General features: G+C 46.2%; 2 protein-coding genes across 6 annotated transcripts in view; one reads left to right on the top strand and one right to left on the bottom strand.

Moving 5' to 3' along the window:
• DMTF1 (cyclin D binding myb like transcription factor 1) overlaps window positions 1-14,530 on the top strand; it is a 30,735-nt gene extending 16,205 nt beyond the window's left edge. For 3 of the 5 annotated variants that reach the window (XM_082310756.1, XM_082310755.1, XM_082310754.1), the window contains 9 exons: window positions 198-307; window positions 1,082-1,310; window positions 3,026-3,177; window positions 4,681-4,896; window positions 7,273-7,358; window positions 8,046-8,207; window positions 8,961-9,347; window positions 12,207-12,354; window positions 13,179-14,529. In XM_082310756.1, coding sequence (XP_082166882.1) covers window positions 198-307; window positions 1,082-1,310; window positions 3,026-3,177; window positions 4,681-4,896; window positions 7,273-7,358; window positions 8,046-8,207; window positions 8,961-9,347; window positions 12,207-12,354; window positions 13,179-13,288 — 1,600 coding nt within the window. In that variant the 3' untranslated portion in view covers window positions 13,289-14,529. Of the gene's footprint in view, window positions 1-197; window positions 308-1,081; window positions 1,311-3,025; window positions 3,178-4,680; window positions 4,897-7,272; window positions 7,359-8,045; window positions 8,208-8,960; window positions 9,348-12,206; window positions 12,355-13,178 lie in introns of all 5 variants that reach the window. The other 2 variants (XM_082310752.1, XM_082310753.1) reach the window with 2 other exon arrangements.
• Window positions 14,531-14,913: 383 nt separating this feature from the next.
• Window positions 14,914-23,848, bottom strand: TMEM243 (transmembrane protein 243; the record flags this gene model as incomplete). Its single annotated transcript, XM_082308499.1, has 4 exons — window positions 23,747-23,848; window positions 17,265-17,315; window positions 16,281-16,385; window positions 14,914-15,036 (listed from the first exon to the last, which is right to left on the bottom strand). Exons 1-4 carry the CDS (start codon window positions 23,822-23,824, stop codon window positions 14,914-14,916), a joined length of 357 nt encoding a protein of 118 aa, XP_082164625.1. The 5' UTR covers window positions 23,825-23,848.
• Window positions 23,849-26,322: the final 2,474 nt, after the last annotated feature.

The following is a 26,322-nucleotide window of genomic DNA, read 5'->3' on the forward strand; positions in this document are numbered from 1 at the left end:
GGCCCAAAAGGCTTCTAGAAACACGTAGAAAAGTTGTCAGTGGTGATAGAAAATGTTAATACTGTAGTATCAAAGTGACTCCCCATTTTATCTTTAAGCCTGTAAAGCACACGTTTAACCTGTTTTTATTAGAGCATATTTGATATTTTGGTAATCTCTTAACTGCATATAGTGCTAATGAGCATGTTTCTATTTAGGCTGAGAATAAAGCACGGTAACGATTGGGCCACAATAGGAGCTGCACTGGGGAGAAGTGCTTCATCTGTAAAAGATCGATGTAGATTGATGAAAGATACCTGCAACACAGGTGAGGTAAATGCTGGTGTCAGTAATGGATATTCTAGTTAAAACTCTGTCACCTTTACCTTCGTCAGTGGTGTTTTCAGAGACGTGTAACGTGTAACTCTGAATTTACAATGAGGAACTTACAATGTGAATTCTGGGGACATTTTTAGAACATATTTGGTATAGGTTTCTCCAGTTTCACTTTTAAAAGATCAGAACATTCAGTTTATTTTTGCAGTCCGTTATTCATCATACCTTTATGCCACTGGAGCATATTTTATTCAGGCAGATTAAAAAGTACTTTCCCTTGTGTTTAATGTTTATAAACATACACTGTATATTTGGTGTCAATTAAGAGACAGATGCACTTGAGGAGTAAAGTGTTGTTTATTTTGTAGTGTGTATATTCAAATGGAAGGAAAAGTTAGTCAGACCTCATGTAATTACTGTATACTAAATGACTGCATGGTTAATTTACTTCAACTAATACAGTTCAGGTAGCTTGGACCAGTTTGGTTTGATCAGTATTTTGGTAAGTTCTGTGTGGCTTCATTCATCTGTGAGAGGAAGAGAAGAGGAAGAAACTGGGCAGCAAAACAATGGAATTATGCATTTGTTAATCAAGAATGGGTATAATACAAATTGTTAGTAAGAACAGTTATATCTTCTTTGCAAGTCAGTATTCGCATCAGGAATAAGCTGTTAGGCACTGAAGACAAATGTCTGTTGACATGTTACGGATCAGAACAGAGGCCATCTGCTGTTAGTTAAGTTGGAGGGGTTTTCTCTCTTTCAGGAAAGTGGACAGAGAAAGAAGAAAAAAGACTAGCAGAAGTAGTGCATGAGCTAACTAGCACAGAACCAGGTGACATTGTCACACAAGGTGTATCATGGGCTGCCGTAGCAGAACGGGTCGGGACGCGCTCTGAAAAGCAATGCCGCTCTAAATGGCTCAACTATCTCAACTGGAAACAAAGTGGGGGCACTGAGTGGACCAAGGAAGATGAAATAAATCTGATCTTGAGGTTTGTTATTTTAGTTACTTTTAAAGGTTCCTAATACATGATGCTAGCAGGATTCCATTGGGGTCCCTTTTGCTGGTTTCTTAGACACTAAAAACTCTAGAACCCTCCAGAAATCACTGCTGTGTTTACAGTTCCCAGAGATTTATTGTTGAACATATTTTTTGTTTTTTGTTTTTTTAGTGAATGTTAGTGTTCGTGAAAGGTGTCAGATTGAAAACCCTGGAGACTGAAGTCTTCTTTATTCCACAGAAAAGGTACAGCACAGGCAGCGACCGTGCAAGCTTCCCACACATTGCCCCACCAATGCGCTTTAACCCTTAACTGGAGGGTAGTTCAGTCTCCCTGCCCGTTCAGTCCTTGGCCTCTCTGCTGAGATGACCAACAAGGGTCAAGTGTGGTGGTGGTTTCTGTGATGTGGACATCTTGTCTACAAAGAACTAAACCGAGACTGCAAATTAATTTCATGTAGGTCACCAAACACTGATTGGATATCAGCATCTTTGACTACAATTGAACTGGCAAGCTGGTAGTAACTTTGGAAATCTTTTGCTCTCTCCAGTCCTCCTCCCATTTTGAATGCCTTTAACTCAGGCTTTTTAGCCAGTGGATTTTTATGGATTGATAGTTTTGGGTGGGAATAAAAAGCCAAGACATACAGGGCATCTAAACGTTATTTACAGAGCAATATTTACTAATTTACTGAAGCTGTTTGACTTGAACTCAAAATGAGGAACCTGATTCCACATTTCAGAATGTGCTGGTTATCTGGTTACAATTCTTAATATTTCTGTACAAATCGTATCTGTTTTGGTCTGTCCAGATATCCTGAGCTCATCCTACAGGGTTGTTTCGTTGTTTTGGGTAGCTTTTTTCTTTTTTCCCTTTTTGTTTTTTTTTGGGTTTCTTTTTTGGTGGTTTTTCTTTTTTAGCTAGAAAGAGTACTCAGTGCTATTTCTTGCTTTGTGAAGAGAACTTTTCTTAACTTTCACAAAAATCTTTTCCCTCTCACTGTTCACCTCTCTTTCATATGCTCCAGGTACAGATGAGCTGGAGGCAATTCAGAGATATTTATAGTATGCAAACAGATTCTGGTAGAATCCAGTATGTGCATAACATCTGCCAAAATTATGTGAAGACCGTCCCTTACCTGGAGAGCCTAATGGGATTGATTTATGAGGAACTGTTTAATACTGTAGTTAACTTCATCTACTTTGGCTAAGAAGCATCTGAGAGGAGGCAAAAATCTATGTTAAGGACGGATGAGTGTTATTTAGGAGAAAACAGAAGTAAATATCATAACATGAAATTAATTAAGTGAAAGTTCAGCGTGAATCTCAGGAATTATTTCCTGCCTTGGAGATGTGTTTGGGGAATGGTTTTCCAAAGAGAAAAGATGCAAGTACCATCCTTTGGAATGCTTCACAATAATCTGATCAAAGCCCTAATGTGTATGTCAATAAGGAGAATAATCCTGCATGGCAAGGAGATGGACTGGATCATCTAACAGGTCTAGTCCATCTTCTGTTGTTGATGATTCTGCTTGACCTCTGGCAGCGTGGAGCCTTGGAAGCCTGTGTCGATTCATGAGCTCTGGTGGACTATTCACTAGCATGCCATTTTGCCGCTGTTACGTGTGACAAGACCGGAGATGTGCAACACCCCTTCCAGTCTGGAGGGTAGTTTCTAACAGGTAAATATTTTCTGTATCCTGCCAGGATAGCGGAACTTGAAGTTTCTGATGAAAATGACATCAATTGGGATTTACTAGCTGAAGGATGGAGTAGTGTCCGCTCACCACAGTGGCTTCGGAGTAAATGGTGGACCATTAAAAGACAGATTGCAAACCACAAAGATGTTTCATTCCCTGGTAACGTACTACTTGCACACTTCTCTTCTGAAAGCTCCTTTCACAAATGTCAAAGGAATAAGGCTGCATTTCGTTGTCTACCTAGAGCATTGCTGGCCAAAGAGCACATTGCTCCTTTGCTGGAAGTTACTGGCCCCTTGGATCTGCTGGCTGAATTGCTCCTGCAAGCAGTCCTTAAGTTTGTTTCAGTTGAAACAAGCCAAGCTGATGTATACAGCGAAACAGTAGATTTTGCCAACTCCCTTCACTTTGGCTGAAGTGAGAGCACGTATATAAGCACCTCGGCTGGCAGATCTCAGATGATGATGATCTTTGATACGGGGGGCAGTGACCCCTTCAGGTGGGAGAGGATATGTATCTGCAGCCTAAAAGTATCACCTCAGGTTAGATCTGTTACCTTTAAAATATTAAAATGTAATCTGTGTGAGGTGCCGAATCTTAGCTGTAGACAGAACATAGATCTACTACTAGCTGCACCATGAGGAGGAGGGGAGGAATTGGGAGTATAAAGCTCCCCAGATACGTGTCTCATAGCTCTCATTCTTAGAGAAACTAGCGCCTGAGCCAAAGGGTATTTCAGTCTCCGTGGCCTTCAGTCCTCCTTTTTTCTGTCTTGGGGAGAAGAAAAAAAATGAGAGATTAGTCATGTCATAATGAAAGGTGTAATTTAATGGACACTTTTGCTGTGGTCGTCGGTGTAGTTATATATTAGTCATGCCTGGAGGCTGCAGTTGAGAGGGTGGCCCTGTAATGCTTAATGTGTACTAAACCATATAATAGGCAGTTGTTGCATCAAATAATTAATAGTTTAAATACACCACTGCATCAACAGGATCCACTGTCTTTCCCCAGACAAAATGTCATGCTGTCAAGAGTGGGAGCTGTTTAGCAGTTCCCCGTATGGAGTGGTAGAAAAGCAGAGGCCTCAGCTTTTGTTACCTTTTATATGTCAACTCCTCCCTCAGTGGGACCAGAGTGATCATAAGGAAGAAAGGTGGGCAGTTTTAGTGGAGCAGTGGGCCACTTCATGCACAGATGAAGAGTTGCAGTGTAGGCACTGAGGGATTAATTCTGTGTCTTGCTCCCTATTTCCAGTGACACCTCTGTCAACCTCTTGAACAAATCCGCTTCCATCTTTTGTAAGATTGGAGGGTTTATTTCTGATAGCAGCATTACACAACTAGTGATACTGGGACTTGATTGTAACTTGGGGATATACCATACATGTTTTTAGAAGGGTCCAAAATTTTATGAGCTTTTCATTTTTTTTCCTCAGGCATCCTAAAATGTCTATGTTCCTTGAGAAAATCAAGTTCACCCAGTAGTCAACTATAAATACGTTTTATGTATGTGCTAAATCTCTAGTTGATATATCTCTATAAATTGTTCAGGTTCCAAATTCAGAAGGAGTTTGGTTTCTTTTTTCATCTTGGATAAATCTCACATACAGCATTTCAAATGTGCTTCTTCAGCATGCTTTAGCATGAGTATTCTTTCTCTCAGTGCTGATAAAGGGTCTTAAACAACTCCACGAGAACCAAAAAAACAATCCAGGGCACCAGCTTTCGGAGAACAAATCTGGAAGTGGATTACCAAACACTAATTCCAGTTCGGGGGTTCAGCACGTGCAGATTCGAGTGGCTCGTTTAGAGGAGAACGCAGGCAACGCACCGAGCCCTATGGCAGCTTTGCAGATTCCAGTCCAGATTACGCATGTCTGTAAGTAGCTGAAACGAACGACTCGCTGTCCTCTAGTGAAACCTAGAGCTTTCTTATGTTAAGATAGTGAAGGAGGAGTGGGCACGTCTTAAAGAATTTTATTAATTCTGCTTTGGTCTTGCCATAACTTCACCTTAAGTGTTTCTGGATTCCATTTGCCTGTTTCTAACTTTGTTAGGCAAGTGTAGACATTACTGTGACAATAGTACAAGAAGGTGCAATTGCAGCGCCTGGACGTGGGGGTTGTAGGTCTCTGTGTGCATGCACGCAAGAGCTTGCCATATAACGTGTTCTTTGAAAAGGCTTGAGTACACAAGCCTCTTAATGAAGATGCAGCATATACATTTATTCCTTAAGTTTCTTCTGGTAGCTCTTGTCCAGAACAGTAAACATAATGTGCAAGATCTCCTTTTGTAAAATATATACACTGCTGTCCCTAAGTTCTGATGAAGGACACTGAAGGGAAGGTATAGAATGTTTTTTCTAGCCCTGCTCTGTATTACGCGGTTATTTCTAGGCACAGATGCTCTGGAAGGTGATAGCTGCCGAGTCACACTGACGTTCAGCTGATGATCTGCTCTAACCACTGTATTTGTTTTTACGTTGGTGCTTCCCATCCTCTTAAGGATGAATTTTGCTCATTATCAAATATTTATTACCAGGTCTACTTTGATTGTAGTGCTTATTGTTTGTTTTTGTAACTAATCAAGTAACTCCAGTCACTCCAATCCAGTCACCCCATATGCAGCCTGTTGTCTCCATTGTCGATTATTTTGCTCTGTTTGTCATTTGTGAATTTTATTTGGAAAATTTAATGCTTCGGTCTTGCCGATTACAAAATTAGTGAATCGGGCTAAGAACTGATTATTCAGACTATGACTAGATAGGCATTTGGTAGACAATTTTTTGTTTATAATTCCATTATATTAGCCTCTCTTAATCTACTTAAGTGCCATCTTCATTTATCTGGTTTATTTCTTAATTAAAATGTCACGTAACACCAAGCCAAGAACTTTTTATCTGTAGTAATACATCAGTGGCCTCATACTTTCAACCAAGCTTGGCCAAAGCTATTGGGTTTCGATGAGCAGGCAAGAAGTGCTGGTGTTCTGTAACCTTTAGTCCTTTCTGAATTGAATCCTGTAATGGTTATTTTGTGATGTCACTTGCCCCTGTCTGCCGAACAAGCCTTGTTCCCCACTTTAGTCTGCTTTCCTGAAGAATTTCTGTTTGTGTAATCCAAGTGAGTGTTGTATCGTGTCTTTTCTGTCTGTTTCCCAATCTGGTGAGAGCTGAACCTGTTAGCCAATTTCAGCTGCATTTGATAGAAGGCTCAAGGTTTCAAAGGCGTAATTCCTGTAAGCTTATGAACGTAACCGGCTAGGTAGGAGACAGGCCACACCTTACAGCTGTCTGCTGCGAAGTGCCAGGAAATCTGCGTCAGGAAACCTTGAACATGCCACTACAGTAATAAAAGCTTCAAAATCAGAGCTTGTATCTTCTTAAGAGACCAAAATTAGTCTACTTGGAAGCCACAGAGTCTGAGATGGCCAAGTTTCCAGTGCTTGGAGCACTGCTGTCGTCATGTAGGTCTTTTTCCTTTTTGGTATTTATGGAATTACTGGATAATCCCAGGCAAAGTATTAATTTGCCTCCAGCTTCCTGGAACTTGTGAGTTTTTTAAGAACAAGTAAAAAATCATAATTATGGTTCTGAATAGGTTTTCTGATATCTTACAAAGCTTTGAGTACGAGCTGTTTGGACCTGGTGATCTTGAAATGTCTGATACGTAAACTGTTTTCAATGCTTCTCTTCATTACTTTTAGAATTAATGGAGATAATTGCATAAATAATTACACACTTGTAGTAAGAATACTTACAGCTTTTATACATTGCAATGTATCTGGTGTCTCATCAGTGGTGGACATACTGTGGAGGGCAGAAAAGGTTAAAAATACAAAAAAAAAAAAAAAAGAGGTCTGTGGAAACATAGCAATATTAAACCTGACACCAGTTTAAAACAAGTAATACATGATCCAAAAGATATCGTTACACCAGGACCTCTTAGAAATCTCATTACAAAAAGTAATTAGATCACATCAGATAGCTTTATTTGTCTGCTTTTATCCCTGTGCACTAAAACCATAGTGTCTTTCTTTTGCTCTTTTGGATTGTAGAATGCCCTCTTTAAAAAGTACCGTATCTTGGGTACCAATTAGAGAACCTTGTCATTAGGATTGCAGCCAGTTTTCTTTTTCTTATTACTGTAATTAACAGTACCCTGCTATGTAGTAATTATAGTATGTTATGCTCTCTGCAGAGCTGAAACATTTTGGTTTACAAACTTACTTTTTCTTTTTTTTCTTCCTTTTGCAGCCTCAACTGATTCCCCTGCTGCTACTGTTGACTCTGAGACAATAACACTAAACAGTGGAACGCTACAGACCTTTGAGATTCTTCCAGTAAGTAACAGAGAGCTGATAGTTGTTACTGTGTTTTTACTTTTAAGCACAGCTACTTCTTAGGCTATGGAACTGTGTATTTCCCAAAAAAGTTCTGAAGTGGAAAGAGGAAGTTAAGATATCTAAAACTTAAAAGTTCAAAGCAAAATGTGTTTCTAGATGTGTAATTCATTAGGTTAGGGTTAGGATTATTAGGGCTGCGGAGTAAAATGTGAACTACAGTTACATGCTTTAAATCTGTCTTAGTGTCTGAGTGCTATGAAGTTTTCCTTTGTGCTTGGTTTTTCTGTTGAAATCTGACATAACAGAGCCAGAGGATGCTCCCAGCAAGTGAAGATTCTCTCAGTTCCATTGTACTGTAATTTATAGCACAGTTTCTCTTTCATCTCAATGTTAAGAGTAAGTTCAATTTGTTCCTTTCTTACACACTGTTGTGCAGCATAATACAGTCCTGCTTGACTCTTAGCCTTAATACTTGTCTTGGTAGCCTAAGGCTATAGATGGGTTTCTTTCTACTTCTGGAGTGCAGTACAGCAATCAATGCAGTAGGGATTGGAATTGTTTGTTTGTTTGTTTTCCAGGGGAGTTACAGTTAGGCTAGTTCATGTAGATAAGCACGCTCTGAGTGCTCGGTGTGGCCCAGGAACGCAGTGTGTTTGGGTATTAAACTTGTGTTGTCTTTCGTAGTCTTTCCATCTCCAGCCAACTGGAACACCAGGTACATACTTACTACAGACAAGCTCAAGCCAAGGCCTTCCTTTAACACTGACAACTAGTCCCACCATGACCCTAACGGCTGCTGCTGCTGCTCCAGCCTCCCCAGAGCAGATCATAGTTCATGCCTTATCGGTATGTTTTTTGAGCAGTGAAAAGACTGGAATTTAGGCAGTGGGGGGAGGGGAACATAATAATGCAGGCCTCTATATGTGCATGTTAAATTTGCAAAGCAGTTCTTGCATCATAACAGTGTTACTTTGTTTCAAATATTGAAGGGTGAGAATTTCTTTTTTCGTATTGTTTTTGAAAAGCAACTTCAAGTTGCTTCAAAACTTACCTTAGTAAGCAACTTGGTTCTTACTGTGGCTGAACATGATGCCTCCATCTAGTGGCTTGCCCCCCTGCAAAACAGAATACTATGGTTTCCTGATGTTTCCAGTTACTCTCACAAATGAATATTGGTGTTCACAAAATTTGCACAGTAGTGACAGTATTACTTTTTATTAGAGGGAGGGAAGGGAAAGCAAACTGGAGACTGAATAACAGAAGTAATGCAAAATTCAGGGAAAAAAGCTCAGATCTTCTGAATCTACAGTGATCCCCACCTGAACAGTTGCCTCTTTCATATTACGTATTTACTTTATTTGTGACTTAAAGAACAGGTGACACCAAATTCAGTCTACGAAGTCATCATTTAAGGCCAGGAAAGGTCAACAGATGATCTGGGCTGACATACTATATATGTAAAACTCTCAATTACACTTAGTAATGAGTTCTTTGAATCCTTTTGCTTTTATTTGCTGAAAGATGTGAAGATACTTGGAGGAAAGTCTCTGATGTTTTTTCATTTTTGTTTGTGTCTCTTTTTGCAAATACTGCTTACAGCCAGAGCATTTGTTAAATACAAGTGACAATGTCACAGTGCAGTGCCACACGCCCAGTGTCATAATCCGCACCGTTGCTGCCGAAGATATCTCCTCCTCTGTCACTCAGGCAGAACTTACCGTTGATTCAGATATTCAGTCAGCTGACCTGACAGATCCTCCCGATACCCTAGAAGCAAATGCTTTCCCAGATGATATCCATCAGTCCAAGCTGAGTGATGAAGAACAGTCAGCCTACAATGAAGATGATGCCTCCAAATTCAGCAGCAGGAATAGTAGTGAACTGATGGATAGCGTTATGGTAAGGACCGAGGAGGAGATTTCAGATGCCAACCTGAAACAGGAAGAGGATTCTCACTCTGATTTACCCAGCACTTATGTTACTGAGGTAAGGGAGCATATGATACTTGACATTTTCCCCATTTCTGCATGGAGAATGATTTCATTGCATCTTTGACCTTTATGTTAAGCTATTCATGTGAAATATGTCAGTGATGTCATGTATATTGTAGTTCTACGAGTATTTTGTTCAGGTCCTCTGTCCTTGAGCTTCATTAATATGTTGTCGGTGTGAAAGTGATAGCATTTAATTTGGTACTAAGGCTTACACTTGACTTCGTCTGGAGCACTGAATACCTCACTAGCTGTGGAGTTGCTTCACTGCTCAGGGTCCTTTTGCATGATGACTGTGGAAAGCAGGAATATTAGTGGCACCAAACAGTTGCCTTCATGTGGTTATTATGTGATGCTATTGCTTTAAACTAGGCTGTTAATTGTCCAACACACATACTTTACACGTAGATAGGCTGCTGAGCAAGGGAGGTGATGTAGAGTATTTAGTTTTTGCTCTATGAGTCTCATAACATATTTTGAGGTGCACCACAGGTTCCATTTTTGAGGACTTCTATTAAACATACTACTCCAGTTAAGTATCTGTTAAATTGGAATTTGAAGCATTTAAAGTATTTCTGTTCTGAGTTTTGTTCAGCTCCAACAGCTGAGATGCAGAAATTAGTTTATCCAAATGATTTCAGGCATTTGGATTGTTTATACTAAATTCCTCCATCTTTCAGTTGCTGGAACTATGATAATAATTAAGTCAAGGAAAACAGAGATGCTAAAAAGAAGATAACTCTCTTTGGTGGGTAGAAAATACCTCTTTCCTTAGAAGCTTGATTAGGTTAGAGTGTGGAAAGAGATGAGTTAGATTCAAATAGCCCATCCTGTTCTCTAAAACACTGTGCTCTACAGTTGCTGTAATTCTCTTTTTATCGGTCTTGAAAATCCATTGTTGATGTGCTTTGACTTTGTTAGCTTTGTCTTTGAAGAGGTTTGTAATAGACACTGCACATCCATTATGCTGTTGCCAAGAGGAGGATCTTTGTACATCTCAACAGTCTGCTACTACAGAAGCGTTTGAGTCCTGAATACATCCGAAGCTGGGGATTATTCTTCCATTTTCCTCTTTCTTGTCTCATGGTTGACATAGTTGTGATAAGATTCTCAACAGTTGAGGCAGCCCATCAGCTTTCTACTCTCAGTTGCAAATTTCAGCTTCTCAAGGTAGAATTAGTAAACTTTTGCTATAAACCTAGTTCCTAATTAAACTTTACAGAAATCGCTTATGGCTAGCAGGATATAAAGAGGTACTAAACTTTTTTCTATACAGAAAAACAGACTGAATTTGTAATTCTAATTTGCCTTACACTTCTAGTCAGATTCAAGTTTGACATGTGTATTTAAATTTTATGAAATAGTGAACTGTCTGTGAGTGATTCTAAGTGAAAAGTTACTCTAGAAAGACATGCCTAAATTTTGCTTGCTTTAAGTCAGTGTTATTTCTATGCGCTTTCGAGTATTGTATTGTGACTGTGGGTGTGGGTAGTGGGAAGCAGGCAGTCATGCTGCAGGATTTTATTATTTCTGGCTGGGAAAGGTGCCCATTTGCCACAATGGCTTCTTCAGTTTTTCACGCCTCCTTTTTCCCAGTTTCAAGCCTTGCAACGTACTGCTTATCGTGGGCAGGTTACCGTGGGCAGGTTCAGCTGTGCTCTCTGCAGAAAGCCGCTTTTGCAGGTCAGGCATACTGTGCCTTGCATGAATGGGTACACATCTGGACCAAGTCCTAATTCACTCAGTTGCAGCACAGGTAGTCAGCTCCTCTTCAGCAGCACCAGGGAAGGGGTTTTCAGGCAGTTCCCTTTGCAAAAACATTGTGAAACTGTTGGAAAATAAGTTTTTGCTGTAACTAGATGGAGGAACTTCAGGATTTTTTTGAATGGAGAGGGCTGTAACCTCTCCCAAACATTTCCTGCTCCCTCTGAAAACAGTGATAAGTCCAAGTAGCTTCCATTCTGCCAGCAACATTTGCTAGCATTCTGCATCAGTGATTCCTGAAGCTTGAACAAACTTACACGTTACACACAAAAACTAGAATCCAAGTATCTCTGCTTATTCTGGCAGCACTATCTAGGGTGTCCTTTCACTGCGTTTGCAGAACCGGGAGTCTGCTGGAGTGTGGTGTGACACTGAGTAAGCCAGATGTATTGCTGCCATTCCAGTGCTCCAAGAGCCAGGGAAGAGGCGGCAGCAGCAGCGGCTATTACAGGACTGGAAGAGAGCAGGGGTATTGACAACTTGTACCTGGAAAGAGTCAGTGTGTTGCCAATTTTTTGATATAATGAGATGCAGCTGAAAAAGTTTGGAGCCAACCTACAGTCAGCGAGTGACAGGGCAAGCAAGGCACAGCAATTAAAATGGGTCTTCTGAGCCTGTGTTCAGTAGTTAAAACTTGACACAGAAGTAGAAGTTGTGAAACTAGGTATTAAGTTCAGGTAAAGCTATTGCATTTGTGGAGCTGGTAAGTACTACAAAGGTATTGCTTCGGTATCAGAACATCTAGACAGCAAGTAGCAGAAAAGCTTAATTATTCCTCTTTATAGACAAAACATTTGACTTACAAGAGAACATTTTATCACCACCTTGCAGTCTCTCCTTTGCTCTCCTCCTGCCCTCATACTGCTCACAGGGTAGAATTCTTCTCATCTTGTTTTTAGATGCCTGCACTAGGATGAAACGTGCCCTATAAATGCTGAACTAAACTAGCTCAGATGCTGACATTTCAATTTAATGAGATAAAATTCACCCAGGGAGTCTGTGGCTTACTATGGATTGTGGCTGAGCAAAGCAGGTTTTTCCGTTTATGCTACCAGGAGTACACTCTCATGTCCTGTTCTGTGTTTTGCAGGACCTGGGTTCTCCAACGATAGAAGAACAAGTTGATCAGCCTACAATAGATGATGAGACTGTGCTTATTGTTCCTTCTTCCCATGGTTTTATCCAGACAACAGATGATATAGATAGCGAATCAGTCTTGCCCCTGACAACTCTAACAGGTACGACAGTCCCTTCATATGGTTGATGCTGGAGCTAGGATTCGTTAAAGCAGTATGGCACTCTTGAGTTCCTGTAAACAACACTTTATCGATCCTTGCTTTCTCTTAAATAATTTTCCATGTCATTGCTGTGAAACGTTAAGCAAGTTGGTTACCCAACTGATAGCAGTAGAAGTGGAAGAAAGTCCCACTTAACCCTGTGGGAAAGCATTAGAACAGCAGCTGCTTCATCGCTTGCTGAGCTGTTTTCATCATCCTTGAGCCTTGAATTAATACACATAGGCTAATAAGTAACTCTTTCTTTAGTGTGCATTTCTTCATGCCTGGTGCTTGAATGACATTTGTTTCTTATTTGAGAGAAGACCAGAGGCATCAGAACTGCACTTGATGCCTCTCATGGTGAGGGGCTGGGCTGCTTGGGGGTGTGTTTGCACAGCACTCACCTGGAAGGGCTTGCTGGCTTGTGCCACGCTTCCCAATGCCAAGAGTCATCTCAGACTTGGAAGCAGCACAGGTATGTTCTCCCACTGTGCACCTAACAAATACTGCTTTCCAGAGGAAGGATCTCCTTGCAGAGCCATCAGAGGGTCAGCACTAGCCCTGATACAGTAATACCTGATGAATCCAAATGTGAGTCACACCGGTTGCATCCGTATTAGTCATAGCTTACCCTGAAACTAGAAATGGAGAACTGCCTGGTTTGAGCAACATTGCTTAAAATTGGTTAAAATTCCAGACTGCGTTTTCTGTCTCCTAAGTGTATTTTATATCTTGTTATAATGGCACAGTAAATAACAGTTCTAATGTACTGTGTCTCTTGACAGATCCTATCCTACAGCATCACGGAGATGGGTCACACATTATTGGCTCATCATTGGGCAGTCCTGACTCAGAAGATTCAAAGGATGTTGAAGATTTAGTGAGCTGTCCCTGAGAAGCTGTATTCGTGTCCATTTTCTATTGACCATGTTTGCATTGTGAAATTAGTTACTACCCTGTGCCACATTTCCAAAGAAAGCAGTCGGTCCGTGTCTTTAAACAGAAACTTCCAGTTTGAAACGACTACAGTGCACTTTCTCTGCTCAGGCTATTTACCTCATTTGTAAAGGGTTACAGAGCAGCCAGCCGAAGCCTGATGTACTACATCTCAGCCGAGGTGCTTCAGTGTTTTAAAGAACCTCTGTGGCAGTGCTCACTGCTAGGATCCACGTGGTCAATTCTGATCTGACTTGTTACTGGTGTGCTGAACTGCACATCTGGAAAACTGGACAGAAGTCAAGGATTGTGGACTGTAGCCTCTTAGTGCCACAGCAAGAATTAGTTTGCACATGTTTCATGAAGAATGGGTGAGGATTTCTGCACTTACTGACTCTTGTAATACATGGAGTAAGAGACTGTTACTTTTCAGGAAGAAATGTTTTCCATCAAAGACTTCAGGGAGCATGGGCAGCATCACGAAGAAATGGTCTGTATTCCCATCTCATCTGGCTTGTCAGTACGTCCGCGGCATAGGAAGAAGACACAGATGCTTATGGGACTTGCCTGGTCTGCTTGTTCCTGAGGAGTCCGTTGCTGGCAACGGACAGAGCTCAGAAAGATCACTTGTGGAAAATCTTTTTTTTTTTTCTTTTCCTTCATCACTACAGCAAGCTGAATAAAAAGGGAAGGGCTATGAGAAAGGGAAGCTACTGGGACCCACCAGCCTCCCTCCGCAAGCTTGTAACTTCTTTGAGGATTGTTGTGAGTAGGCTGGAACATTTTTCTCTCTCGCTGTTTACATGACACTACCAGCCACCTCTCCAGAGGTGATTTATGCAGCAGGTTAGTAGATGGGGGGGTGGTGTGGAGGTAGCAAAGTCTTGGAGAAATAGCTCTGTGAGAATTTGGGCATAGGGCCCTGAGGCAAAGGAAGCCAATTAATTCCTACGTTCAAGGGTTTGAAACAGACACTAGGCTGAGCAGCAGCCTGTTAGCTAGGGATCGAGAGAAAAAGCTATAGAAACTAAAGACTCATGTATAAATTATTTTATTTATTTCTGTAATTAGCTCTTCATAATCAAGAGTTGGTCTTTTTCAGTCTGTGGTTTTGTTAATGTGAAAAATAAGTTGTAGTTTCAAATGGTTGCCTAGGGAACAGAAATAATTGTATATTCAGTTTAAACGAAATAAAGAGTATTTGTCTTACGTAACTGTAAGATGCCATTTATTTATATTGCTACAGATCCTTGCAATGCTGCAGTTTATTTGTACAGTAATAAAAAAATGCAGTTTTTTCCAAAATGAAAAAGCTTGTGCCATTCTGAAACATCAGTACAACTGGGATGTTCATTAAGTGCAACAGTAGCTCTTCAAAAAAAAGCAGAATGTCACGTCTTATAGCAATAATTCTCCCCAACAAGAGGGACATTACATATACATTTACATGAAAATCATGTACTGATTTATCCCCGCACAACCCACTTCTTTCCTCTCAGGCTGATTGTCCTCACTTCAATGTCTCGGGCTGAGCTGAAAGCAGTCTGACACAGTAGCATCATTGCTGGGCATTCCCCATGTCCATCATTTACCCACTTCATGGAAGTACAGGTTGGCACATATACATAACATGACGATAGAAAATAAAATGTAGTAAATTAGGTTCCTGAATTTAGGTTCCAGGTCTCCTTGCCGATACCAGTAGATCTAGAAGAGAGAAGGAGCTTGTATTACTGAAAAATGCCAGGTACTTCTGAGGAAAATTTCTATAGTAACTGAACTGGTAACTTCTAGAAGTTGGGTTTAGTTTTGTTTGGTTTTTTTCTGTAAAACAACCCAGCTTCATCTGACTAGAGAAGACTGTGTAGAGTCCAGCTAATTTTCTTAACAATTAAGAAATACCACCTATGTTTTCTTAGCTTGCTTGTGGAATAGCAAACAAGAATTTGGCAAGGTGCTTCTCCCTAAAACCAGGCTCTTTGTGAAACTAGGGTGCAGGTTGGCTCTGAAGACGTGGGTTGTCTTGTCAGCTTTGTTGAAGAGGGTGGGTGGGTTGGTTTTTTAAACATTCAAAACCAGCTACACTCCAGTCGATGAGGACAAACGTCGGGTTTTGCACTACACAATCTGTCTTGGGCAGAGTCATGGCTACCAGCTGTAGAACCAGGAGCTGGTACCAGGCAACGCAGAGCACCTTCCCATATTACCCAGCAGCGAGGGGCAGGAGCTCAGGCCCGTGACCGTTCCAGGTCACAACTGGAAGAAGGAGAACGCTCTAAGTATGACTGCAGCAGAGGAAGGAGCCACTGATGTCCCTGCCCACAGCAAGGCGTTGGACTAGATGATCTTTGAAGGTCCCTTCCAACCCAAACCATTCCATGAACTCTGACCTGCCGCTTCCCTTTGCCAACGCTTGGGACCAATGCTTGGGACTAACGCTCTGGGATGCCGCAACTGTTGAGTAGAGGAACCTCTGCCACAACCCCACTGAAATGCCACCTGCTGTAGGTTCCTGCCACTGTAACTCAGCCCCTGTGCTGAAAGGTCACCGACTTCTGTAAGTGCCTGGCCAGCCCCACCGCTTTGAGTTCAAGTGTTTCGCTCCACCCCTGGTCTCCTGCAGCACAATCCATCTCTGCGTTCCCATCTCACTGCTCTGCTCTCCGGTTTCCTACTTTGTCTCCACTGGCCGCTACAGGTGGCAGTGTCATAGAGGTGACAAGTCTTGCACGGCAGCTGGTCTGCAGAAGTTGGCTTAGTTCACACGCTTACTCTGCCGTAAATACAAAACTGCTTACCACTCCTGCACTGTCAACTTGTTCTATGGAGGCAGGAAAGCTTTTCTAGGAGAGTGTAAAAAAGAAGGCGGCACCGCATAAAGCAGTTTTTTTTCAGATTTCATCCTCGGTCATAGACTCAAAAGCTTGCACGGCAAACGTGGCGGTACTTACAAGTATGCCTGCAGAAATGCAACACAAGGAGATGCAGAAAGCAAAAAATATATTCACAGGTTTTGGAGGTAGTTGCGGGAAGACAAAAGCACTGATTAGAGTGACCTGTATGGAGGAAAACAGAGATGAAGACTTTGCTCTCGCCTGCCGTCAGAGCGGCGAGGAGAAGGGGCTCCCCCCAACGTCTGGCGTACCGCAGCGCTCGCGTCCAGGGCTGCACGCCCCTCCCTGCTCTTTAATTCCCACCCCATGAAGAGCTGGAGGGAAATGTAAAATTCTGGAGGAAAATCGCTTTGATGCAACTGCAGACTTAGAGGGGTGAAAAAAATTAATGATGAAAGCTTTGCTACTCTGGCTCGTTGCTGGAAACCATGCTCCAAGTACCCACAAAGCCAGCAGGCACGGGGGTGCACGCTGCCGGCGCGGGAGCATCCCTTCAGCCAAGCTTTCCGCCAGCTGGCACCTTGGCTCTCCCTGCCGCCTCCCGGCACCCGGGCTCGCAAACGGTGCTGCTGCCACGGACCGCGGAACTGATGCTCCCCAGTCGCGATGGCGTTGGGTGCGTCTTTAAAGCTTGGGGAAAGCATAGCTCGAGTCAAAGTGACAAACTTTGGAAAAACTTCTATAAGCCATAAATAGAGGGCAATAAATCATAAATAGAAGGAAATAAAGAGAAGCAAACACATTCTCCTGGGTCACTTTGTCATCTCACCCACGCTCACGTTCAGCCAGGATGCACAATCTGCCCATGGACCTGGGGCTTTTTATTGCACAGCCAGATCTTAAAACATGGCTTGAAGAAAGGTATTCTCCTTCTCCTGTTGTCAAAGAGCTTCAAAAGACGGATGCACTGCCTGGGCCCCAAACTACAGCCTGTTTGGTCAGTGAAGATTTGCCGCCCGTTTTGGGGAGGAACTCTGGTTTTCACCCCATCCCCTAAGGGAGGCACGAAACACGGGATGGGGTGGGGTGGAGGATACTTACTACAAGCAGCAAGGACGTTAAGCCGCCAACAACTAGATTGATGACTCTGTCCTGAAGAAAAGAGAGGACAGTTACACGCACGCCTTGCCAAAAAGAAACAAAAAACCACATAAAACAGACTGGTAACCAACAACGTCGAGAGCATCGCATCAGCCAGGACCCATGTTACCCCCAACACACCAGCAGCACCATCGAGGCTCCCTGGTCAGCTCTGCCACGCAGGAAGGTTTCCCTTCCTCCGACTCCGTGGACCTCGGGGAGGTTCTACTGGCCAAGTCCTGGTGCAGGTTTGCTCATTCGCAACTGGCTTCTTCGCTACATCCGAAGCGATCACAGTTGTGCAAATCCTTTTTAAAAAGTGGGAGTGCATAGACAGAGGTTGTCAGAAAAAGCTTATTTTAGCCTCAGTGCCTGAGAATTAATAGCTTGGTAGTGTCTTTGTGGCTGCTGGCAAGGAGGTGAAGTGTTCCCCGCACCCCAAATGATCCCCCCTAACACCAGCAGACCTGAACACACCTCAGGGTGGCCCTGCTTGGACGGACAGATACTCCCCCCACACACTTCTTTCTGCTGCTCCCCATCAGTATAAAACTGTCAGCTGGGAGGAGACAACCTTTTTGCACCCGGGGAGAGGTGTCCCACCCCAGGTGGCATCAGGACACGGACCGGCAGTGACACCGGGCTGCGTGACCGCGGACTCAGAGGAGCACCCAGGGCAGGACCCCGTACTGACGCACTCGTTAGAGTAAGAAACGACTTGATGCAAAAGGAGAACATTCCCATCCCTGCCGGGATACCGGCCTCCTCCCTTTCTTCATGGTGCTGCTCCGAATAGAAACATCTATCGCCAAAGTCGGACTGGCTGGACACAGTCAGGTGTAACACCCCAGACGGCTGGCTCCCCAGATAAAGCACTAGAAGAACAGCTACAGCAGAAAAGATGTGCAGCGAGAAAAAGCCCAGAACTTCAGTTAATTATACTGAGAGTCATTAAATAGGTACGGTTAATGGAAAGTGAGGTAAGAGTTCAAGCAGTGAAAGCATCTTGCCCAAGACGTCCCAGCCAGCAGGTTTCCCTCGACCTAGCCTTGCACCCTACCTCCCTCCTAGCGTTACATTTTAGAAGATGACTTGTAGCAGGAGAAGCCCCAGGTCATGAAGAAGTAATGCATGGCAGCAGCGGGGCAGGAGGAGAAAACAGGGCAGAAGAGGAGGCAGAGAGCAAAGCGTGCTCTTGCAGGAGAGCACCAGCCCTGACCTAAGGCTCGGTGGAGCTTGGGTGCCTGAGCTTGCGGTTCAGTAACAGGCGGATCCCTAGGAAAGGACCACAGCAAGCAGGCTCTTTAAAGCCTCTTCTACTAGTCCCCAGCTCCTCTACGTAAAACCAGACCATTTATGTTCCTACAGCTCAGAGGCCCCAAGCCGTGGGGGCACGGCGGCGGCTGCAGCCGTGGGAAGTGACCCACCTCCGCAGGAAACGGTCACCAACACCCCCTGCGCAAGGTCCTCGCCAGCCAGGCGCAAACCCCTTCTCCTCACCAGCGCTTCCGCACGCAGCGTCGGCCACACAACAGCAGCCGCTGGGAGCCATCTACAAGGTACCCACCACCGACCCCAAAAATGAGCTAAGAGGAAATAACTCTGGGCAAATAACAAAAGCAACAGGGTGAAATGCAAGCCCGCTACCTCTGCGAGAGCATATCGCAACAGCTCAGCTGGGCTCCTCCACCTAGGCTAAAACAAATTAATTACAGAACTGAAAGGTAACTTCAATCTAGATGGTATGTGGAGGGGTCGTTACCCCCAAAAACAACTCCGATACCAGGAGAGGACGGTGCTTTTGCTCTGCCCTCGCCCTGCAGAGCCCAGCAAGGCGATTTTACGGAGGGGGACTGGAGTTTGCATTCGGGCTCAGCTCCCCAGGGACAAAAGGGGGCGTTCAGCCAGCAGCAGGAGGTGAGCAGCTGGATCCCTTCTCCCTTTGTGCTGTGAGGAGATGGGTTCTGAAGAGCAGAGGAAGGGGAGGGAAAGCCGAGGAGCCGGCTGCAGAGCAGCCGCGGGTCGCCATCCCGTACAGCTAGCCCAGCGAGCACACCGTCACAGCCAGCTCTCCGCAGAGAGGCTCGGAGGGACGGACGCACGGCCGCATACGTACAGACAGGATACACCATCCAGAAACTCAGCCATGATTAGGTTTCTCCCAATTAACTAGAGACTCGGAGGGTGGCAATTTTAAGATGGGGAGAATTCACCTGTTTTGCCCGGACAGAGAGTGGTCTGCTGGCAGAAAACGAGGGGGTCGGGCTCGGCGGTGACTGCGGAGCATTTCTCTGCCTGTTTTACAGGGTGCGGGAGAGAGCATCCCGCTGGCACGGGGACCTCTCCTCCCACGCTGCCGAGTGATGGACATCACGGTGACCGCCGGATCGGGTACGGATGCCGGCAGCGTAGTGGCATTGCCACGTGGCAGCCAGTCCCTGTGGGTCGGGGCATCCCCTTCCCTGTGCTGAAACCCACAGTCACTAAAATTTTCCAAATGCGCCACCGGCAGAAGAAGGTATTTCAGGATCCGGGGATTAGAGCCACTGATCCTGAAATCCCAGGCTTGGCAAAGCGGCAAGAGGCTGTATTCCCCAGTGCCCGCTGACACTTCAGCCCCAGGCAGCTTAGCACAGCAAAAAGGTTAAAAATACACAAGCAGAGGCCAAGACGGCTAAAGAGATTGGGGATGACGGAGCCTTTCACCTCCACACCGTGTCCCGAGCGCACAGACACTCCTTGATACCGGGCACGCAGAAACGGGCCGTGACGAGCCGTGTGTCCTACAAGCCGTGTCACCCCGCTGGCACGGCCAGCTCTTGCAACCAGCGCAGCTGATGTAGGGAGGATTTTTCTCCGGCTTACTATTACATTACTATGTATTATGATACCTGCTAGAGTAAAAAGACAAAAAAAAAAAGCAGCACGCACACTAAAACAGTGAGCGTGCAGGCTGCTGGAGGTCACCTGCAGCGGCTCAGGGTGCTCACACACGGACACCAACTTCTGATACAGCCCAGCAGCGTGCGATGCGCTGATGGGGATCCCCGTTCAGCCAGCCGGCAGCCGAGACGTAGCGAGCTGTTCGCCAGACAGGCGATGAATTCCGTGTTTCTGCGTTGCACAAGCTGCATTTTGAAACGGGAGGGTTTCTGCCCTCTCCCCCTGCTCCGGGGAGGGTGTTGCAGGGGCTGGAGGCCCAAGGCTGGCCCCAGGGAGCTGCTGCGGTGCAGAGGTCTCCCTCCAGCTGCCTCTGGGCAAGGGAGACGAGGTCAGGAAGCACCAAGTCCTCGCAAAGCAGGAGGGCACAAGCCAGGATCCTTCAGGATCTAGGTCAGGGTTACTCTGAGCAACAGGGAAACCAAGGCAGGACTGAGGGTGTATCCGCACCACTGCGCGACCAAAAAAAGCGACAGCTTTGCTTTTTACCTCGTTCCAGCTCGGCACCTTGCATCCTGCAAGATAGCGGCTTGCAGGCTGAGCCCGCGGGGAACAAGCTCCCGGCAGAGGCTTGGCCAGGACGGGGGAACGGGCTGGTCCCCTGGAGGGTGGGTACCTGGTGGCATCGCTGCAGGCATGGCGGAAAAGCCATTTTTATGCCTTACATCAGCAAGTCCAGATGGTCAGCAGCAACCGCGGCGAGACGCCAGCCCACTGCAGCCAGAGGGGATACCTTAATCTATGCCACATTAAACTCCGTGGAATAGCAGAGAGCGTATGCTATACACGAGAGGAGCTGTGCTCGGGACTGCGCTGGCCACACTCCCGCTTTAAGACGTGGGGAAATGCTGTTGTGCCCCAGCAGCTCCTCATTCCCATCTCGGAGGCTCAGTCTCTCTTTTTACTGCCTTCTGCTTCCAGCCTGCAGCAATTAACACCCACCCGCTTATATTTAAATGCTCCCGTCACGCAGGAACCCAAGCAGCTTCTACTTCCAACTTCTTTCCCCAGAAGTCCTGCATCCGCGATGCTGTCTCCTCTCTCACCTTACCGCTCCTGCCTTTGCTGTGCATCGTCTCATACCCGATCGCTGCCAGTGCCGCATCCCTAGTAGCCACAGCTGAATCCACAGTGCTTGGCATTCATCAGCACCGTCTTGCTACACTCTCCCTTCCCACCAGAGACCTTTTTGGTACCAGCTTGCCCCCAGCCTCTGCTCGGCAGCCGGCACGGGAGGGCGAGCTTTGGCAGGAGCAGCTGGACCGCAGCAAGAGAAGGAGACCGATGATGCTGCCCGCCTCCCTTGTCCCCACAGCCTGGCTTTAGCCCCAAAGCCACCGGCTTGGAGACCAGGAGAGCATAAGAAGGGAAGAAGAGGGCATCTCCATCTCCACATCCATCTCCAACTGCTGGCAACAGTGCAAGACCCCTGATCTGGGTGCAGGCCTCCCTGGGGCACGAGCACTGCCCCTCCCGAGCACAGGTTCCGGTTTGCCAGCACCAGCCATCACTTGCAGAGACCCAAAAGCAGAGCCAGGACACGGGCAGATGCGCTTCTCCCAGCAGACCTGCTCCCATTTTAAGGCAAAGTTTAGCTTCACCATTTCCGAGACGGAACATTTCCAGCTCCGGACCTCACCAGTGTCTGTCTCTAAGCAACGCCAGTGAATCACGGAGGAAACCACCCCAGGCCAGCACAGCGATCCCTTGTCCGTCGGACACTGGTACGGCAGCGAGAGGCCATCAGCCGCTGCTGGTCCGCTTCCAAAAACAGCCAGCGGGGCCACAGGAGATAGGCAGGGGGTGATGTGCAGGACCCTGGATCCCTGTTTGAGCCCGGGAATTGGAATTAGCCTCCCTGCTTATTATTTACCACTCTCCTTTGCGAGCGGAGCCGCAAACAGAAAGAGATGGGAGGTCAGGGACCGAAGGCTTAACCTGAGCTGGGAAGGTTGGGGTTTGCCTGCCGGGATCACTGCCCAGCTCCGAGGGCACATCCCGGTCCCCAGAAGTCCCCATCCCTGGAAGCTTCCCACAATCCCCAGCCAAGGACCAGGCATGGCGACCCTGCGCAGGGCACGGTGGTGGAGGTCCCCTCGCCTCCAGCGCTTCCCCCCGTCCATCCGTCCTCTCCGAGGTCCCGCCTGCCCTCCTCCCATCCCACATCATTCTGCTTTTCCCCCAAGATCTGGCTGGCACCACTTTATTTATATTTTTATTAAACATTATCATTTTAGCAGCATTTCCAAGTATTTGGGGGGGAGGAATGATGCATTTTATACACTTTCGTGAATAACTTAGCGCAATTTCAGCCTGCGCCCCTCCACACCCAGGCGCACAGCGATGGGTAACCTCTCCGAACAGGGGACAAACGCCAAGCCACGAACCACCGTCACCCCGCTGGAAGCGGCTGCGCACCGCCAGTTATCGCCATTCCCGAGGGATCTGGACGCCGGGCAGCGCCCCGGGGAGCCCCCTCCCCAGCGCAGCCCCCCGAAGCAGACACCGACCCGCCGCAGCGCCGACAGCTGAGCGGCTTACGGGGGATTGACACCTGAAGAGTCGGCACCGCCGCACGTCAGCCGCCGCTGCGCACCCCCCGAGAAAAAGTAAATTAATTACCAAGAGGGCACCGAAAGCAGCCCCCCCCATCCCCTGCAAAGCAAAGACTCCCCCCAAAAAACTGGTGAGATGCAGCTTGGGGGGCTGCAGCCCCGGGCCCCGCTTTGGGGGGCTGCAGGGCCACACGCACCCGGACGGGGCAGCCTGGCCGGGGTGACCCCCCCCGCCGGCGGCCGAAGCCCTGCAGGGGGTCCCCCCGAGCCCCTGCTCCTCCAGGGGCCTGGGGAAGGTTGGGGGGGATTATCTGGAAGTTTATTTCTTGGGGGGCGGGGGGTGTTTGGGGAGTTTCTTTTTTATTTGGGAAGGGGTTCTTGCCCTGGAGGATTGTTCTGGGGATGTGTTTGGGTTTTTTTTAATTTGGGGGGTGTTTGTTTTGGGGTGTTTTTGATGGATTATTTTTGTTTTATTTTGGGGCACTGATTAGGAGGGGTTTGGTTTTGGTTGGTCAGTTGTTTTATAATTCTGGCAATTTGAGGGGTCTCTTTTGGAATCTGGGGGGCCTCCTTCTATATTTTCTCCTTTGGGGGCAGCTTTGTTGTTGCTTTCCTGATTTTTGACGCTGTTTGCGGGGGGGGAGGGCTGGGGATGTGCTTTCTTATTTTATGTTGGTTTTTTTTTTTTAATGTGTTTGCAGGATTTGGGCAGGTTCCTTTCTGTTGTCAGGCTGCCTGCGGTACCCGGTGCTCTCCCCGAGCCCGGGGGGGGCTGGGGAGGGATTCTTCATTACCGGGGGGGCATTTATGCTGGGGGGGGGGCTGCTGCAATTTCTTTGCTGGGGTTTATTTTGTTGGGGGGGTGTTTTGTCGGGGGGGGGGAGGGGGGGGGCGTTTGGGGGTTTCGGGGAGCGTTTTTCCCGCCCGCCCCCCCGCCGCAGCCCTTACCCTGGCCGAGGTCTCCCCGAAGAGCGGCCGGTTGTCCGGGCCGCCGGTGCCGTAGCCGCGGGCGGCGAAGCCCTCCATGGCGCGGGGGCGCGGGGGCGGCCGGCGGGGGGCGCGCCCTCATCCTGCGCCCCCGCTCCGCGCCGCTCCGCGCCGCTCCGCGCCCCCCCCAACGGCGCCGCCCGGCCACGCCCCCCGCCCCGGCCACGCCCCGGCCACGCCCCCGCCGGGGGGGGCTGCGGCGGGGCCGCTCGGGGCGTTACGGCCGCGGGAAGGGGGGGCGGAGACGGGCATGGGTATGGTATGGGTATGGGTATGGATATGGTATGGATATGGGTATGGTATGGGTATGGTATGGGTATGGATATGGTATGGGTATGGTATGGATATGGGTATGGATATGGGTATGGTATGGGTATCGGTATGGATATGGTATGGGTATGGATATGGATATGGTATGGATATGGGTATGGTATGGGTATGGTATGGGTATGGGTATGGGCATGGTATGGATATGGTATGGGTATGGTATGGGTATGGGTATGGATATGGTATGGATATGGATATGGTATGGGTATGGTATGGATATGGTATGGGTATGGTATGGGTATGGGTATGGATATGGTATGGATATGGATATGGTATGGGTATGGTATGGATATGGTATGGGTATGGTATGGGTATGGGTATGGGTATGGTATGGATATGGGTATGGTATGGGTATGGTATGGGTATGGATATGGGTATGGGTATGGGCATGGTATGGGTATGGTATGGGTATGGTATGGGTATGGCTATGGATATGGATATGGTATGGGTATGGTATGGGTATGGGTATGGTATGGGTATGGTATGGGTATGGGTATGGATATGGTATGGGTATGGTATGGGTATGGGTATGGTATGGGTATGGTATGGGTATGGTATGGATATGGTATGGGTATGGATATGGGTATGGGTATGGTATGGGTATGGATATGGTATGGGTATGGTATGGATATGGTATGGTGTGGATATGGGTATGGTATGGGTATGGATATGGTATGGGTATGGTATGGATATGGTATGGTGTGGATATGGGTATGGGTATGGGTTTGGTATGGGTATGGTATGGGTATGGATACGGTATGGGTATGGTATGGGTATGGTATGGGTATGTGTGTCTGCGTGTATCCGCGGCTCTATAGGCGCGGGTGCCTACAGTTATGCTGAGCCGTACGCGGGCGCGGCGCGGCTCCGCGGGAGCTCCGCAGCTGCGAAGTCGCCAGCCCCGGCCCCAGGGTGCGGAGGCGTTCAGGTCGCCGGGCTGTTGTTTATTGTATTTACCGGTTATCCAACGAAGTCACGTTATTTAAACAAATCTCGTTATTGACACTGATACTGTGATTTGGAGAAATGAAGCTTATTTTACTTTATTTTATATTATTTTATTTTATATTACACTCTTTGATATTATTTTAGGTTTTATTATTTTATTTTATATTACTTTATTTTACATTATTTTGTATTACTTTCTTTTATTTTGCTTGATATTATAATATTTCTTTTATTTCATTTTATTTCATTTTATTTCATTTCATGTCATTTTATTTCTTTTTTTCATTTTATTTCATTTTATTTTGTTTTTATACATCTGACACTGGCAGAGCTGAAAAATGAACTTACACGGTCTTCCCAGTCACCTACACGTGTCTTCTACATAAACTAGATAAAAGGGAGTGATTATTCCTGGAGCTGGGACTGGTGGCAGTGCAATATTTGTGCTCTCTAGGTTAGCCAAAGTTTTTGCTCAGATTCACCGAGCGAAATCCCGCGCGCTGCCCCTGCTTCACTTATAGCTTGCTGCTGCTTTTTCAGTGCTGAAGGCAGGTTTGCATGCAAGAAAGCCTGGGGGCGGAATTTTATTTTTTCTTTATTTTATTTTTATTTAATGTATTTTCATTACATTTATTTGTATTAATTTTAAATTTTATTAAAAATGTTAATTTATTATTAATTTCATTTTTTCCAACTACATCACTCGGTCTCACAAAATATCTTTCCTCTTGGATATCCCCAGCCCATCACAGCTGCAACATTTCTGCAGGTGCGTTTGAGGATGAAAACAAACCAATTACGACGCACTCAATGTCCCGTCTCCCAGGACAGATTTTACTTTTTCGTTCAGACTGGCTCCGTGGTTTCTCCCGACCCTGTTCTGCCCCACCACACACCTCTCCGCAACGTCCCAGGAGGTTTCTTGCCCTGAAAGACAAATTCCACTAAATATCAGTGGAATTTTGTAGAAATAACATGGGCCTTTCCTTCTTGCTGGATAGAAAAGGTTTAGAGGCCAGATCTGCAGGTGAAAAGACCAGAAAGAAGAAAAACAGCTGCAAATATTAATTGTCTGGGGTCGATTCCTGCTCACCCCCGCTCATCCAAGATCCCCCTTTAGGCCCTTTTATCTCGTAGGAGCTCCCCAACTCTTGAACAAGAGCCCGGTGAAACCACTCGCTTTTCTTGCGAAACATTTCAGTCGTTTTGGGTGAAAAGCGGCGCCGGGGCTGCTCGGCCTCGGGGCCGGTGCTGTGTACACA

Source organism: Platalea leucorodia (assembly GCF_965183815.1).
Source record: "Platalea leucorodia genome assembly, chromosome: 4".
Lineage (NCBI taxonomy): Eukaryota > Metazoa > Chordata > Aves > Pelecaniformes > Threskiornithidae > Platalea > Platalea leucorodia.